Source organism: Ptychodera flava (genome assembly GCF_041260155.1).
Source record: "Ptychodera flava strain L36383 chromosome 3 unlocalized genomic scaffold, AS_Pfla_20210202 Scaffold_26__1_contigs__length_13983176_pilon, whole genome shotgun sequence".
Lineage (NCBI taxonomy): Eukaryota > Metazoa > Hemichordata > Enteropneusta > Ptychoderidae > Ptychodera > Ptychodera flava.
The window spans coordinates 194,488-210,853 of NW_027248280.1; the positions used below are offsets into that span (position 1 = coordinate 194,488).

At 37.9% G+C, this 16,366-nt stretch overlaps 1 protein-coding gene across 2 annotated transcripts; it reads right to left on the reverse strand.

Moving 5' to 3' along the window:
- Positions 1 to 984: 984 nt before the first annotated feature.
- Positions 985 to 13,867, reverse strand: LOC139125855 (lens fiber membrane intrinsic protein-like). Of its 2 annotated transcripts, XM_070691953.1 has the most exons (4): positions 13,851 to 13,867; positions 13,344 to 13,556; positions 1,832 to 1,999; positions 985 to 1,363 (listed from the first exon to the last, which is right to left on the reverse strand). In XM_070691953.1, exons 2-4 carry the CDS (start codon positions 13,537 to 13,539, stop codon positions 1,182 to 1,184), a joined length of 546 nt encoding a protein of 181 aa, XP_070548054.1. In that variant the 5' UTR covers positions 13,540 to 13,556; positions 13,851 to 13,867; the 3' UTR covers positions 985 to 1,181. The 2 variants fall into 2 exon arrangements, with proteins under 2 accessions (XP_070548054.1, XP_070548053.1); XM_070691952.1 differs by lacking the exons at positions 13,344 to 13,556; positions 13,851 to 13,867 and adding an exon at positions 5,973 to 6,448.
- Positions 13,868 to 16,366: the final 2,499 nt, after the last annotated feature.

A 16,366-nucleotide genomic window follows, 5' to 3' on the forward strand; every position in this document is an offset into this window, starting at 1 on the left:
CTGAAATTACATAATACAAATTTTGAAGTAACAGTTTATGGACACATCATGTGACATGCAGACAAATGGAGACTGATGACTTCATGTCAAACAGCAAATGGAAAGAATACTTTTAATGAGTGTTCTACAAACAAATAAAACAAGCTTACAGGTTAGTTCACCCTATGCTGTGTAGGGATTTACTATAAAATGACGCAAAAAAATCAATTTTGCTGTATATTTTGCATATGCGTTATCCGAAATGCAGCACGATAGAATTAATATCGACCAAGTGAAATCCTACACCGAGAACGCTCTCTGCGCTCAAGAGGGTAGGGGAGAGAGCGCCCTCAAGCGACAAATCTTTCAGTCCTGTGTAATCCATGAGACCTTTTCACATTTCATTAAAAGGCCTCAATTAATGGTAACGTTTTAACACAATCATATAGGCAGCGTGATATAAATAAGGAAAGATAAACAGCCACTGGAGAGAGATACGTGATATGTCAGAACGATTCCTGTTACTGTCATGAAATCATTACCGAACAAAACCCCTTAAAGGCATATGATATTTACATAATGTTCACAGTGGATTCAACTCTCAGTTGTTTTTGTTTTTCCATAACGGTACTCATCAGCTGCACCACGTAACATTGAAATAAACATAGTTGATTTAACATACAAAATACGTTTGCTCCAAGCTCTATTTGCTTTTGTTCTTATTTTTGGACATCTATTCTTCAATTGATCCGGCATAGGCAGTAACTTCAAATTAGCATTTGCATAACTTCATTATATTGAAAACAAAGATTTTTCCCGGATCTTTTTACTTCCTTCGCGAAGTATCATTAGTCATGTCTATCTATTTTCTCTTTCGCCCGAAATGCAGGGGTATGAGAATCACAGATCTCTGATTTTATAAAATGAAACATTACTCAAAACTGCATGCTAGAATAAAGTCATAATAAGCAAAAAATGCTAACCGGATATACAGTTGTACCAAGTATTTTTTCAGTGACAGCTTACAAAGCCTAATTTGACCATCGCACAATCAAAACTTTAAAACAGAAGTGCTGCAGGATTTAATGATCGTTTTGCATTCAACACATTAACAGAAACTAAGCTTAGTATAGAGATTTAGCTATTCCTTTTTGGCTATTATTGCAGCCTTGCATATCATTATTACTGTGCCCATTAAAAATTTATTCGTCGTCACACATGGCGCGAAGGAAGTAGGTGAGCAGAGCTGCGGCAATGACACCGAGAGGAATGGAGACCCAACCAAGGATGATGGAATAACCGAACGAATAATCGATACCACGTCCACCATAATCTTTGTTCGTTTCAACCGCAAACACAGTCGTACCAATCATTACCAGTAAACCTACAAAAATATAAATATTTAGATCTTTAATGGGTAGGACAGAGTTCTCTCTCTCTCTCTCTCTCTCTCTCTCTCTCTCTCTCTCTCTCTCTCTCTCTCTCTCTCTCTCTCTCTCTCTCTCAATTTCTCATTTCCCCATGTCGTTGAATTCATTAAATATTCGAATATCCAGCTTTTTTCGTGAGTACGTGATTGTGTTCGTACAAGGCGCATGTGCACAACAATGATGCGTGGCTAAAACACTAACCGATAGACATGATTCATATATTAATTATACGTAAGAACGTATTAATTAGAAAAAAAGAAAGGGAAATAGATTGTAGGGTTTCTATAACGATTATCATTAGTTTTTCTGATGATGATTAAAACTGTTTATTTTAAAAGTAGACCAATGGCGAACGGGAAGAAATGGGTGAAGCCAAGGGAGCGTTAGAAAAACGATGGAATTTGAACTTCTATATTGCGTACCTGTTGCGCAGAAGATCAAACCATTGATTGTCCAGAAAGTCTTCGTGAATTTTTTGATGAAAGATTGCCCAGTGCCTTTCCCAATCAATCCTGCTAAAGCAAGTATCCATGATATCACGGCGACTATTACCGCTGTCAACATCAGACCACGGGTAGCCTCCATGTATGCTGCATAAAGAGAAAGCAGAAGACATGTGACTATACGGCATCATAGCATAACAAGGATCGTCTCCCAAAAATATTGTTGATTTGTATGTAAGTTTTAGTCGAACTGAATTTTAGTCGGCAAAAAGTTATATACTGTTAGGTGATATGAACGTTTAGCATGCATTGTAATTCAACGCCGACCACTTCCACAAAGCATGAAAATATATGTGACGGACAATAATAGTGAATAAATTAAAATTACAGTTGATGGAATGCTACCACAAAGAATCGCCAATAATTGAAAGAATGTACTTTTCATAATTAGATATAATGTAAGCACAATTTCGTTGAAAAGGGGAAAATGAAAGTCTGGACCATTTATTGATGTTAATGTTTTGAAAATAAGCCGGGAGCTTTAAGATTGCATATCACGCTCTTTAACACTATAGAAACAGTTTTTTTTCGAAAATTACATTGTGATTCAGATAAATGAATTAAAGATTTTACTGCCTATGTGTTTTCATGATGATACAAAGTCGGTCATGTTTTACACCTTTGCCATCATAATGCTTCAATTTTCTTAACACTCTTGAAATCACGTGTTGTCAAGTATTGATAGCATTGCAGCAATATGATAGCAGATGTATAGTTGGTATATGATCCTTGATTAGTTTTCTGTTGGCAAGTACATTCAATATCTCTCAAGGTGAGCATAGCTATGGTGTTATACAGTCAAATTGACATAGATTTCTCTGGTGTCACTAATTAAGATAACATGAATAATATTCTACTATATGCCCCTTGCAAGGTTTACTGAGTCTTTTCAAACAAGTCATTCCATCCCTTCTTCCGACACACTTAAATTTGCCCTGGACCACACTGATAATCTTTCGTCAGTGAACATTCTTGCTCAAAATGACTTCAAATGTAAAGTATGGAAAAGTGGCTATCAGAATTGACAACCAATATTCATCTTTTAAAACTTCAGAATCGTAAAGCAAATATGTGACAGGTACGTAATTGAGAATGGCTAGAACGACATCTTGCACTCTTTCTTTCCCGAGAAGCCACTTTTTATAAGCTTCGAATCGGTGTAGAAATGGGGTCGTGAAACACTTCAAACTTTTACGACCCCCTATCGCACTATGATTGAGTACATGTTGATATCGGATTAAGGTAGGATGCGCCTCATCGACAGGTCTAATGGATTCTAAAAATGTTAGAATAATTTTTCCGTCTGCGAGTTGTGGGCGCTAATGCAAGATCAGGGAGTAAATCTTTTACCGGCATATTTTGACAAAATCGGGAAATGTATTTTTCACAAACATATGGTGGCGGCCATTTTGAATTCCAAATGTCGGTAATATTGGACAATTTGTTTCTCTAGTACGCAATTGTGAACGTTGACACCTACATTTTATTCTTTTTTACTAAAAAGGGGCAAAGTTTTGGCAAGGGACGTTTGTGCCAGATTTGAACGTTTTAAATAGCGAGACGCATATTCAGCCTTAAAGCAATCATGATGGCAGTGTTACATACTATAGCATCGTTGATTTATTACAGTGATAACAAAACGAAAGAAAACATTCACAAGGTAATAAATTTGTGTAAACAAGACACATGACATAAAAACTATGTTGTTGCTGTAGCTATGGTTGGCAAGGTAGGAATTTCAACCCGGTGGTCTTATGGTTTTACGATCCAAAAACATAGAAGAATTTGAAGTAGAATAACCGGTAGAACCCGTTATTGGTCAGGTCGAATGGATGGCAAACATACCTGCCCGTTGTAATATACATCTCTAAGCCTGATTTATTGACGTATTAGATGAATAGATTTATGGGCATATCAGATATCTGTCATGATTGTTTGTCTAGCTTTGAATACACAAATTTATATTTTGTCTTTCGTTTTTGATACACGACATTATCACTCACTAAGGTCGAATGCGGCTCGGGGACATACTAGTATTTTCTAGCTAAGGCATTTTCTATAATTCTTTATTGCTCTACAACTTATTGAAGATCATTTTACAGCTCTTAGTGCAACAACATTTTTCACAGTCAGAGTTTTATTTTTCCCTATAGAGTTTACCCAGCGTCTGTGGCTATTTTGAATTTGAAACACCGGTAAATGTTGGGTGAAATGTTTCTCTGGTACCAAACTTTGCATGGTGACCCATAAGATTTGTTAAGACTTGATTTGGCAAGAGAATGGTTGAAAGTTTTATTGCTTAAGCAAAAGTTCGAGTCACTCTTTCATTTTCGAGGCGCATTTAAGCTAAGTCCCGGTCGCCAGACACGCCATTGCAACTCACGTAGTACGCTTTACAATCTTTAGACTTATGTCTTCACTGTACGCATCAATCCCTGACTTCTTTCTCAAAAACGTTTACAAAATCTTACGAGACGCTAATTCGGATACGCGAGGACCGACAGTTAACCGATGACTAAACTACATATAATTGATATTATGCTTTTCTGTAACGTGACAGTACTGTAGCGAAATTATGTAGACCTAATGTCATGCGACACAGCGAGTGAGTACATCTGGTGAATTATCGTCAAACAAACCATGCGAGTATTTTCCGATACAACCTTGTCTCGAGAAGCAATTTCAAAAGAAACATGCTAATGCCAAGAAAAGAGAGGAAATACTTACTTTTTCATTGAGTTATACAATTTTAGTCGTTCTGTAATGTCTTATGTAATGTCTTATTTTGTATGTCGAATTTACTTCGAACAGCATTGGTTAATTAAAGTTTTTTTTGTACATTTCGAAAATATCAAAATGAAAGTCGACTAACAAATACAAAAATTGTGTCATCGAGCAATGATCAGTGTCTGTAGCCCCTGTGGGACGACATGTCAATGAAGGTATTAACAAGTTACATGTTTTGTCAAGTTTCAAATTTGTTCGTATACTTAAACTGGTGGGACGCCACTCTAGCAGGGAAGAAGTTGAAAAATCCCCGTACAGGGAATGTATTTCTCGAGCATATTAAAGACGAGAAAAAGACTGGAAGTGGTGAAAATTAAATGAAGATGCAATGAAAAGCACATATGACTCTACAAGTTCCACGTGCGCGCCTATTTAGCGATCATATCTCTCTACGGAATTTAGCGAAATGACAGTATTTTTGGCAGCTTTTTATTTATCGCTTGAGAAGCAAAATGCTAGATTTCATTGTTGCAAGTCAGAAAATGTATGCAGGATATTTTAACGAAATTTATGATGATTGGCTTTACTGAGGCAGCCAAAGTTATGTGTCAATCACACCGTCGTATTTCGTTTCAACACGTTAACACTCAGTGTGAGTAGAGCTGCCGTGACATGATTTTTCGCGAATTAAAGAAAGCTGCAATAATTACGACCAATGAGCCGGGTGCCAGCTTTTCTCTGTCGTGATTGCTGTGTAGCGCCGAGCGTTTTCTATGGGATGGCATTGTAGCTATACTGGCCGGCGCTACACAGCCAACACGATCGAAAAAGCCGGGATACGGATGTAGGCTACAATTATTGCAGCAAACTTACAGATTGAGTATAGGCTTAAATTTTGACGTACAGCCAGTGCCTTTAAGACATGTATAAAACGACCAACTTGAAGCATAATGATTTTTGTAGTCAAGCTAGCAAAAATAAGAGCCTACACGTGAGTCGACACCGCATGTTCAATTTCCGTCTCCATTTAAGCAGTCTATCAAAAACGAAAGCTGCAAAATTTTCCTACGTAAAGGGTTTACTATCACAAATCTTACGCAAAGTTGCTGTCATCTTTACTTTGATAATCTTAAAACTTTCATTAACACAAGTTCATTGCTTATTTTCAGTATCCCTGATTACAAAAAATACTTCCATCGTAACCGCATGTACAAACTTTAAGGACAACGGTACATTCGTTACCCATGATAGCATCTCCGGCATAGTCTTCTCGTCACTGCCTTGATTTTTCTATATCCTACTTCCAACTTTCCCCGAAGCGATAACCACTAACCTGTCAGGGAAGCACTGGGAAAAGCTGTACAGGCGCTTAATCCTGGGACGCTTTGGCAAAATTGCCACAAGCCATAGTAGGATTTGCTGCTTACAGTCGAAATCACCACCCAGTAATTGGTAGCCACGCTCACAATGTAAACGATGACTGCTACAGCTGCCACCACAACGCTGACAAGGGGTCCGACAAGAGACATTTTTGACGACGTAATTCCTTGTAGGAAACGTTTGCGGTATGAAGAATGATATAAAATTAACGTTAGGGGCTGATGGATGTCTATGAAAAGGCTAAAACTTAGTACGAAATGATTTATATGATTAAGTATTGCGAGTCAAAGAAGGAACCATTATAAAGTACAGGTATGAAATGTCGTTTTCCGGATATGAGAGCCAAACACGAAATACTTACGTCGCCGTCATAGGTATAAAAGTGAATTCAATAAATGATCATTGATTGGACGAAGAGAATAGTAAGAGAAAGTCATTTTTGTCCATATAAAAGTTCTTACTCACGCGATATAAAGTATAAAAATAGGCTACGGTCAGATCAGCGCATCTGCTGGCAATTCGATCACACCTACACGGGAGAGCAAATGCGGCTTGTCGGTGCCTTAACCCTGCCCATAAATGGGTAATATACAGCATCCCTGTACAGCAGGAGCCTATTGGTTGGCTGAATATCACTGGCATGTATTTAATCAGCCTATCAGCTACAGACTTTCAAACCACGCACACGCCTCTCCATTTGAAATAAATGTTTTGATATGGCTGTTCATATTTTTCTCGAGGCCTGATGCTGATAAGACTAGAGTCACAGTTTTTGTATCATACAGTTGATTCCAACTTAGTCGATTGACAAGTCCTAAAGCCTAAATTATGTCTTAAATTGCCTGAATTATTCATATTAGGTATTTTGGATGATTATGGCTTTGCCAGGATCCAAAAACCAGGTTGACGTTGCCTCGGAACACGGATGCAGAGACTGCGACCAAGCCAAGAGGTCGCTTCACCGTTAGGTAATGTTGTATCGGTCACAGTACCATTCACTCATGTTGGTCACGTCATCATGCCGACACATCCCCCTTCACACCTGCTTCTCAGTCAAAACAACTATGAGCTATTGCTACAGGCATAGAGCATTGCTATCAAAGTTTACTCTTTGGATTCAACACAGGTCACTGGGTTTGCGTTGTTTACTTCTCCGGGTCTGGTAGCCGTGTGTAAAACATATCCCCCCGCCCCGCGCAAAAAAAAAAAAAAAAAAAAACACGCAAGGGATCCTCTCCCTTATCGATAGATTCTTTATTTCAGAACTATTGGCCTCCGGCCATGAAGTACAAACGTTAGCGATACATTGTAAGGATCGCTAGTAAATAACATTTTATACAGTATTACAAACACTGGAAAAGTTACAGACTGTTGTCCTGGTTAAGCAGTACATTCTCCTCGAGTTGTGTGGCATAGAAAATATATCTGCTTAAATTTCTCAAAGTAGCAGTATTTTATGTGGAAAGAAGTATCGCAAATCTATATTCAAGCGGTGGATTAGAATAATATGTGGTAATATATTTACATCTTAAATTTATATACTTCGGGCAGACAAATAGAAAATGGAACTCATCCTTGACAAGATTCAAATTACACATTTTACATATTCGGTCAATTCTCGGAATATTATTTCATCTGCCAGTCTCTATTTTTAAAGTATGTGCGGAAATTCTAAATTTTGATAATGCTATTTCAAATACAGGTTATCAATAAAGTTCAAATATGGCTCAAAAATAAGTTGTTTTTTAAATGTTGAATAAGTACTCAGTTTCTTTGATTTACTCATATCTTCTAGCCATGATTTCATGTCAATATCGATACATCTCTGTTTGAAGATATTTAAAAAAGCACATTCATTGCCCACCCCTTGTTGGTTCCAGACTTCCCCAAAACCATAACTTTGTAATAAGTGTCTTACACTCTTTGCCCAAAAGTCGTACCTGATTACATCAATATTGTCTAATTGAAATACATAACATTTGTGGGTGAGCCTGTTTCTATCCATTTTTACAATTCTGAGCCAATATTTAACAATTCTAAGATATCTTGGTACTCTTAAAGACACTCTGCCAAAATTCCCCCCTCATTGCAATAATTGAGTTATTATGATATGAACTGAGGATATAACGCAGCATATTGTTGTGGATTTTTTCAACGTCTGGTGCAGGATGAAATCCCCAAATTTCACAGCCATACAGGAGGATTGGCATGATTTTACAGTCATATTTTTAAAGCCATTGTTGCTGGAATATTACCAAATTTACATAGACAGCTTTTCAAACTAAAAAGAGCCTTATTGGTCTGTTCACTCAGACTTTTTTGGGCTAGAACCACTGCCCAGTCCATGAAAGAACAATACCCAGGTAACTTTGAAAGGAGGTTACTGCCACTCGTTGCCCATTATAAAACCATCTTTCGTTCTTTTTCAGACTTCCACCCCTTCTAAAAACAATGATTTTGGTTTTGTTAATGTTGACAGTTAATTTCCATGTATTATTATCCCTTATCCTCCAAAATAAAGTATCCCTTCCTATGTCAAGTATACAGCGCTGTCAATAGGGAGCCTGTTAGTCTCCAAACTTCATGCAAACTAATTTGTGTAGTCAAGCTCGAACAAATACATATGAGCATACAAGTGAGTCAACATCGCACGCTAAATTTTCATCTCAATTTAAGAAGTCTATCTAAAACGAAAACTGCTTAATTTTCCTACAGGATGTGTGAATTATCACAAATCTTACGCAAAGTTGCTATCATCTTTAGTTCGCTACTATTAAAACCCTTACTAAGACAACTTCATTACTAATTTTTCAGTATCTCTAACTAAAAAATACTTCTGTCCTAACCGGATGTACAATCTTTAAGGATAACGATACCTTCGTTACCAATGATAACATGTCCGGCACAGTCTTCTCGTCAATGCCTGGATTTCCTATATCCTACTTCCAACTTTCGCCGAAGCGATAACCACTAACCTGTCAGTGAAGCACTCGGAAAAGCTATACAGGCACTTAATCCTGGGGCGCTTTGGCAAAATTGCCACAAACCATAGTAAGATTTGCTGCTTACAGCCGAAATCACCAACCAGTAATTGGTCGCTGCGCTCACAATGTAAAAAATGACTGCTACAGCTGCCACCACAACACCGGTGATGGGTCGGATAAGAGACATTGTTAATTGTCTAATATCTTGCAGGAAACGTTCATGGTATTAAGAACGATATAAAATGAACGTTAGATGCCGATGGATGCTTAAGAAAAGGCTTATACTTACTACGAAATGATTTATAGGATATAGTATTGGTCGTCGAACGAAAGAGGAACCATTATAAAGTACAGGGGCGAAATGTCGATACGAGAGCCACACGGGTAATGGTTACGTCATTGTTAGAGGCATAGTGAAATGAATTCAATTGATGATCATCGAAAGGACAAGAGAACATTGAGAGAAAATGGTCTTTTGCCTATGTCCATATCTCGAAGTTCTAAGTATGTGCACAGGCCGCCCAATCACTATTAATAAGCTTATTATTGAGTTTTTCTCAGTTTTCTCTATCAGTTCTTCTCCTTTTCTTCATCCTCTGACTGATCGTAGTAAATAAAAATAAATGACTTTATAGCCTAACCTAGCCTCTTGACTCTTTATTTATTCTTCACCCCATTACACGGACGTTTATCTCTCATATACACACATCTTGTAATTAAATAGTCAACATGACTAATTATGCTAATCCGTGGGCTTATCAGGGATTTTATGGGTTAGTCAACATCGCGAAAGATAGGAAAGGTTACTCCTTTTTCATTTACATCTCTATCTTTGCAATGTTGACCAACCCTTGATAAGTCCACGGACTGGCATAATTAGTTGTGTCGACTAAATAATTACAAGATGTGTATATGAGAAATAAACATCCTTATAATAGGGTGTAAAATAAATAAAGAGTTGAGGCTATAGGTTAGGCTATATAGTCATCTATTTTATTTACTACGATCAGTCAGAGCATGAAGAAAAGGAGAGGGGCTGACAGTGATAGAGAAAACTGAGAAAAACTCAATAATAAGCTTATTAATAGTGATTGGGCCGCCTGTGGTATGTGCGACAATCTATATAAATAGGCTACAATTAGATCAACGCCTCTGCTGACATTCCGACCACATCTGCACGGCAGAGAAAATGCGGCTTCTAAGTGCCTTAATCCCTTTCAGTAATATAGAGCATCCCAGGGAAGCAGGAGTATTTTGATTGGCTCAATATCACTGGCATGTATTTAATCACCCTATCAGCTGCAGACTTTCTAGCCGCCGCACACGCCTCTCCACTTAAAATTAATGCTTAGATGTGTCTGTTCATCATGGCTGCATATTTTTCTCGGAGCCTGATGCTGATAAGACTTGAGGCACAGTTTTTAGCTAACGTGTTTACACACGTGAGCTAATGTCATAGCGATGTCTGTCTGTCCGTGTTTGTGTGTCTGTCTGTCTGTCTCTCTGTCTCTCTGTTTACTTGATATCTCAAAAACGCCTGAACGGATTTTAGTTAGATTTGGTTGACAGGTACAATACGCTACTTGCAAGAATCGGTCAGATTTCGGTTAGTGTGGCTAGCATATTAATGAAGTTATGACATATCTTTTTTTTTCAATTAATGATTTCCTATGGAGACAGCATTGAAAGTGTTGATATATATATCAAGATATATTGCACAAAATTTCATGAAACTTTTCAAAGATGACAATCTCAGAATATTATGATGATACTGTGAGTGTCATGTTAATCAACTGCTCATTTATACCTTTAATGAACTTTTGTAATTAGTGATATAACTCTTAAATTCCATACAAAATTTGATGATACCTACTACAATTATTGATATGATAGACATCTAATTATACTGAAAAGCATTGAGCAGAGTCAAGTTAATAAATAATTTAGTCACTTGCATTTTTAATGAAGTTTTGTTATCGGTCATAAGACTCCATAGTAACTGCACCAAATTTGATTAAATCTGCTGCAAATACTGATCCGACAGATATCTGACTGTGTTGTGAAGCATAAAGTAGTATGAATTTAATTAAGGATTCATTTGCATATTTAATGGAATTCGTAATTAGTGATATAACTCTGAAATTGTGGCACCAAATTTAGTGAAACCGACTACTGATATTGTTCTGATAAATATTTAATGGTAGCGTGAAGCACTGAGCAGTGTCAAGTTAGATAAGTTTTCACTTGCATATTTAACTAACTATTTAACGCGGTGTTACTGATACGCATACTTCGCAAGAAAGTTAATGTTTGCATCTAGCTATCAACCAGCTAAAGCATTTTCTATAATTCTTTATTGCTCTACAACTTATTGAAGATCATTTTAAAGCTCTTAGCGCAACAACATTTTTCACAGTCACAGTTTTATTTTTCCCTATAGAGTTTACACAACGTCTGTGGTCATTTTGAATTTGAAACACCAGTAAATGTTGGGTGAAATGTTTCTCTGGTACCAAACTTTGCATGGTGACCCATAAGATTTGTTAAGACTTGATTTGGCAAGAGAATGGTTGAAAGTTTTATTGTTTAAGCAAAAGTTCGAGTCACTATTTCATTTTCGAGGCGCATTCAACCTAAGTCCCAGTCGCCAGACACGCCATTGCAACTCACGTAGCACGCTTTACAATCTTTAGACTTATGTCTTCACTGTACGCATCAATCCCTGACTTCTTCTCAAAGACGTTCACAAAATCTTACGGGACGCTAATTCGGATACGCGAGGACCGACAGTTAACCGATCACTAAATTACATATAATGGATATTATGCTTTTCTATAACGTGACAGTGCTGTAGCGAAATTATTTGTAGACTAAATGTCATGAGTTCCATATCGGGCCTTGAAGGAAACTAAAATCAGCGACACAGCGAGTGACTGAGTACATCTGGTGAATTATCGTCAAACAAACCATGTCTCGAGAAGCAATTTCAAAAGAAACATGCTAAAGCCAAGAAAAGAGAGGAAATGCTTCCTTTTTCATTGATTCTACTCAATTTTAGACGTTCGTTTATTCTGTAATGTCGACCTTACGTCGAACACTGAATATTGATTAATTAAAGTTTTTTGTATATTTGAAAATATCAAAATGAAAGTCGACCAACGAATACAAATGGTGTCATCGAGCAATGATCAATGTCTGTAGCTCCGTGTCGGGACGACATGTCAATGAAGGTATTAATAGAAGTTACATGCCCTTTTAAATTCAAATTTGTTCGTATACTTAAACTGTGAGGCCACTTTGACAGGAAAGAAGTTGAAAAATCCCCGTACAGGGAATTTATTTCTCGAGGATATTAAAGACGAGTAAAAGACTGGAAGTGGTGAAAATTAAATGAAGATGCAATACAAAGGATTAAAATTAAGTTCCACGTGCGCTCCTATTTAACGATCATATCTCTCTGCTGAATTAAGCGAAATGTCAGTATTTTGGGCAGCTTTTTATATATCGCTTGAGAGGCAAAATGCTAGATTCCATTGTTGCAAGTCGGAAAAGGTATGCAGGATATTTTTACCGAATTTATGATGATTGGCTTTATTGAGGCAGCCAAAGTTATGTGTCAATCACACCGTCGTATTTCGTTTCAACACGTTAACACTCAGTGTGAGTCTAGCTGCTGTGACACATTTTTTGGCGAATTAAAGAAAGCTGCAGTAATTGTGGCCAATGAGCTAGGTGCCAGCTTGCTTCTGTCGTGTTTGTTGTAAGCGCCGAGCGCTGTCTATGGGATGGCATTGTAGCTATACTGGCTGGCGCTACACAGCCAACACGATCGAAAAAGCCGGGGCATGGACGTACCCAACAATTATTGCAGCAAACTTATAGATTGAGTATAGGCTTAAATTTTGACGTACAGCCAGTGTCTTTAAGACATGTATAAAACGGCCAACTTGAAGCATGATGATTTTTGTAGTCAAGCTAGCAAAAATAAGAGCCTACACGTGAGTCGACACCGCATGTTAAATTTCCGTCTCCATTTAAGCAGTCTATCAAAAACGAAAGCTGCAAAATTTTCGTACGTAATGTGTTTACTATCACAAATCTTACGCAAAGTTGCTATCATCTTTACTTTGATAATCTTATAACTTTCATTAACACAAGTTCATTGCTAATTTTCAGTATCCCTTATTACAAAAAATACTTCCATCATAACCGGATGTACACACTTTAAGGATAACGGTACATTCGTTACCCATGATAGCATGTCTGGCATAGTCTTCCCGTCAATGCCTTGATTTTCTATATCCTACTTCCAACTTTCACCCAAATCGATAATCACTAACCTGTCAGTGAAGCACTGGGAAAAGCTGTACAGGCACTTAATCCTGGGACGCTTTGGCAAAATTGCCACAAGCCATAGTAGGATTTGGTGGTAGCAGTCGAAATCACCACCCAGTAATTGGTCGCCACGCTCACAATGTAAACGATGACGGCTACAGCTGCAACCACAACGCTGGCGATGGGTCCAACAAGAGACATTTTTGACGACGTAATTCCTTGTAGGAAACGTTTGTGGTATGGAGAATAATATAAAATTAACGTTAGGGGCCGATGGATGTCTATGAAAAGTCTAAAACTTAATACGAAATGATATATAAGTATTTCTAGTCGAAGAAGGAACCATTATAAAGTACAGGTGTGGAATATCGTTTTTCCGGATATGAGAGTCAAACACGTAATAGTTAGGTCGTCGTTATAGCTATAGAAGTGAATTCAATAGATGATCATTGATTGGGCGAAAAGAGCATTACGAGAAAGTCATTTTTGTCCATATAAAAGTTTTTACTCACGCGAGACAAAGTATATTAATAGGGTACGGTCAGATCAGCGCATTTGCTGACAATTCGATCACACCTACACGGGAGAGCAAATGCCGCTTGCCAGTGCCTTAACCCTGCCCATAAACGGGTAATATACATCATCCCTGTGAAGCAGCAGCCTCTTGGTGCCTATTGGTTGGCTGAATATTTGGCATATATTTAATCAGCCTATCAGCTACAGACTTTCAAACCACCGCACGCGTCTCTCCATCTAAAATCAATGCTTAGTTATGGTTGTTTATCATGGCTGCATGTTTTTCTCGAAGCCTGATGCTGACAAGACCATAGTCACAGTTTTTATATGATACAGTTGATCCCGACTTCGTCTGTTGACAAGTTCCAAAGGCTAAATTATGTCTTAAATTGCCTGAATTGTTCACAGTAGGTTCAATTTGGATGATTATGGCTTTGCCGGGATGCTAAAACCAGGCTGAAGCGGCCCCGGAACAAGGATGTAGAGACCCCGAGCAAGCTCATTAATTCTTAGAAGTCGTTCACCCTTAGGTAGTGTTATATCGGTCACAGTACCATACTCTCATGTTGGTCACGTCATCACGCAGATTCCCTTCACACCCGCTTCTCAGTCACAATAACTATGCGGTGTTACTGATACTCATACTTTGCAGATAAGTTAATATTGCTGGCTATCAACCAGCGGCTTCAGCGTTATCTCACACAACGCTATGTTGAAGCGTTGACTCCTGGCCCCCGTGTCGACGTTCCCATGGCAAAATTACCACCTGTGTAATATAACCACCACAACGATCATTTTATAAGGAGAACGGGATATAAGAAAGGAACACGTTGCTGGTAACAACCAAAGAGGGCCACTTTTACGAGTTAATGCTACATGCATGATAAATTGGTGTCAAAGTTCACTCTTTGGAATCAAAAAGGTCACCGGGTTTACTTTGTTTACTTTTCCGGGTCTGGTAGGAGTATGATATCATATCAAACACGCAAAGGATCCTTTCCGTTATCCTTCAAATTCAGGTAACCCTCCTGTGTCGAGTATACTTTCGTTTGTTGTCAATAGAGTGTCTGGTAGTCTTCAAACATTCCCATTAGAAATGTAAATGTTTGCCTTGCCAATACAGTATGTACGTGCATGTGTAATTAATCGGCATGTTGACATTAAAGCAAGAACATCAGCAGTTTGAAATTCAACTAAAGCATTGTTTTATCTTAATATGTTATGTCCTGACAAACACATAAAATAATGTATTTCACAGTACAATTGTAGTCGACACAACAATTCAGAACACTATGGCGATATGTTAAAGTATGTACAACTCTATCTTTGCCCGGATTTCCATCTTTATTGTTATTGTTAGTGGGTCTTTGCTGGCATTCTGCTATCCGACGATAACTGACAGCAATAGGTTATGATCAATAAAATTGCTATACTGTGATGCAGCACGCACCTGCCACAAGATAATAGTCGTCGGTCATAGCTTTTTTGTTTGACTGTACAAATTATAAACATATTTTCTCTACCTCTGAGTGTTTGCAGTTTCAAATTATTGACACCTTTCAGTCAAAAGATGATTACGGGCTAATTGACGTAATTCCGTTTTTGTTTGGTTTGGTTTTTTTGTACTTTTTATTGTGAATCGCAGAGTGCAAACTGTGCTACCTCACTTACACAAATAGAGGCTCCTAAGGTTAGTGACGTCGAAGGTCGCGTTGGTGGACTGTACCTGTTACCAGTCCTTTTTATTTGTGTCGTGAGGGTGCAAAGTGTTGAGTATTAAGTTCAGAGTTGTTTTCTGATAACATCATTCTTTGAGAACACATTGCACAGAGCAGCGAAATGACAATGATTCAGTATGCAGTATGCGTTCTGATGCCAGAGTGATATTACAGTTTTTAACGAAATCAACATTCAGTTTTCCAAACATTAAGTTGTCTAGAGTACATAACAATTTCAAAACTTGGTTATTGTTGGAACATGTTATAAAGCTAGTCCGTGAGATGGTTTTGTAGGGGACAGTGTTTTTGAGAGACTTTCAGGTGCCTTTAATTCTGTCCCTAGCGAGTAATTTCTTGATATTTGCTGATGCCGATAGCAGGCAACAATAGGTGTGTTCGTGAAAAATCCCCAGTGGTTGAAGAATATTCCGTGCCAGTCTGACTGTGAATTTACGGTATTTTTGGTAGGGTGGCATTATACTCAATGACAGAGTATTGCCAAATTACCATCAGACTTCATTGCATAGTGTGGGCGGATTGAAAAAGATTGCTCTTGCTGATAGTTAAAGCTTTGTTGATGGCATTTGGGAAGGTTTGGTCTTTTTAATTCCTTTACGGGATTTAGACTGTCTCTGCCCGGTTAAGGTGATCATTTGAGCAGATGCATCGATAACGGAGAGACTGACTCCATAGGATAGCACAGAAAGTGTAGTTTGTTGATTACAGGACGTGGCCAATAGATTGGTTTATCAGTAGATTTACTCTAAATTGTAGTGTTAATGTTGTAACCAATG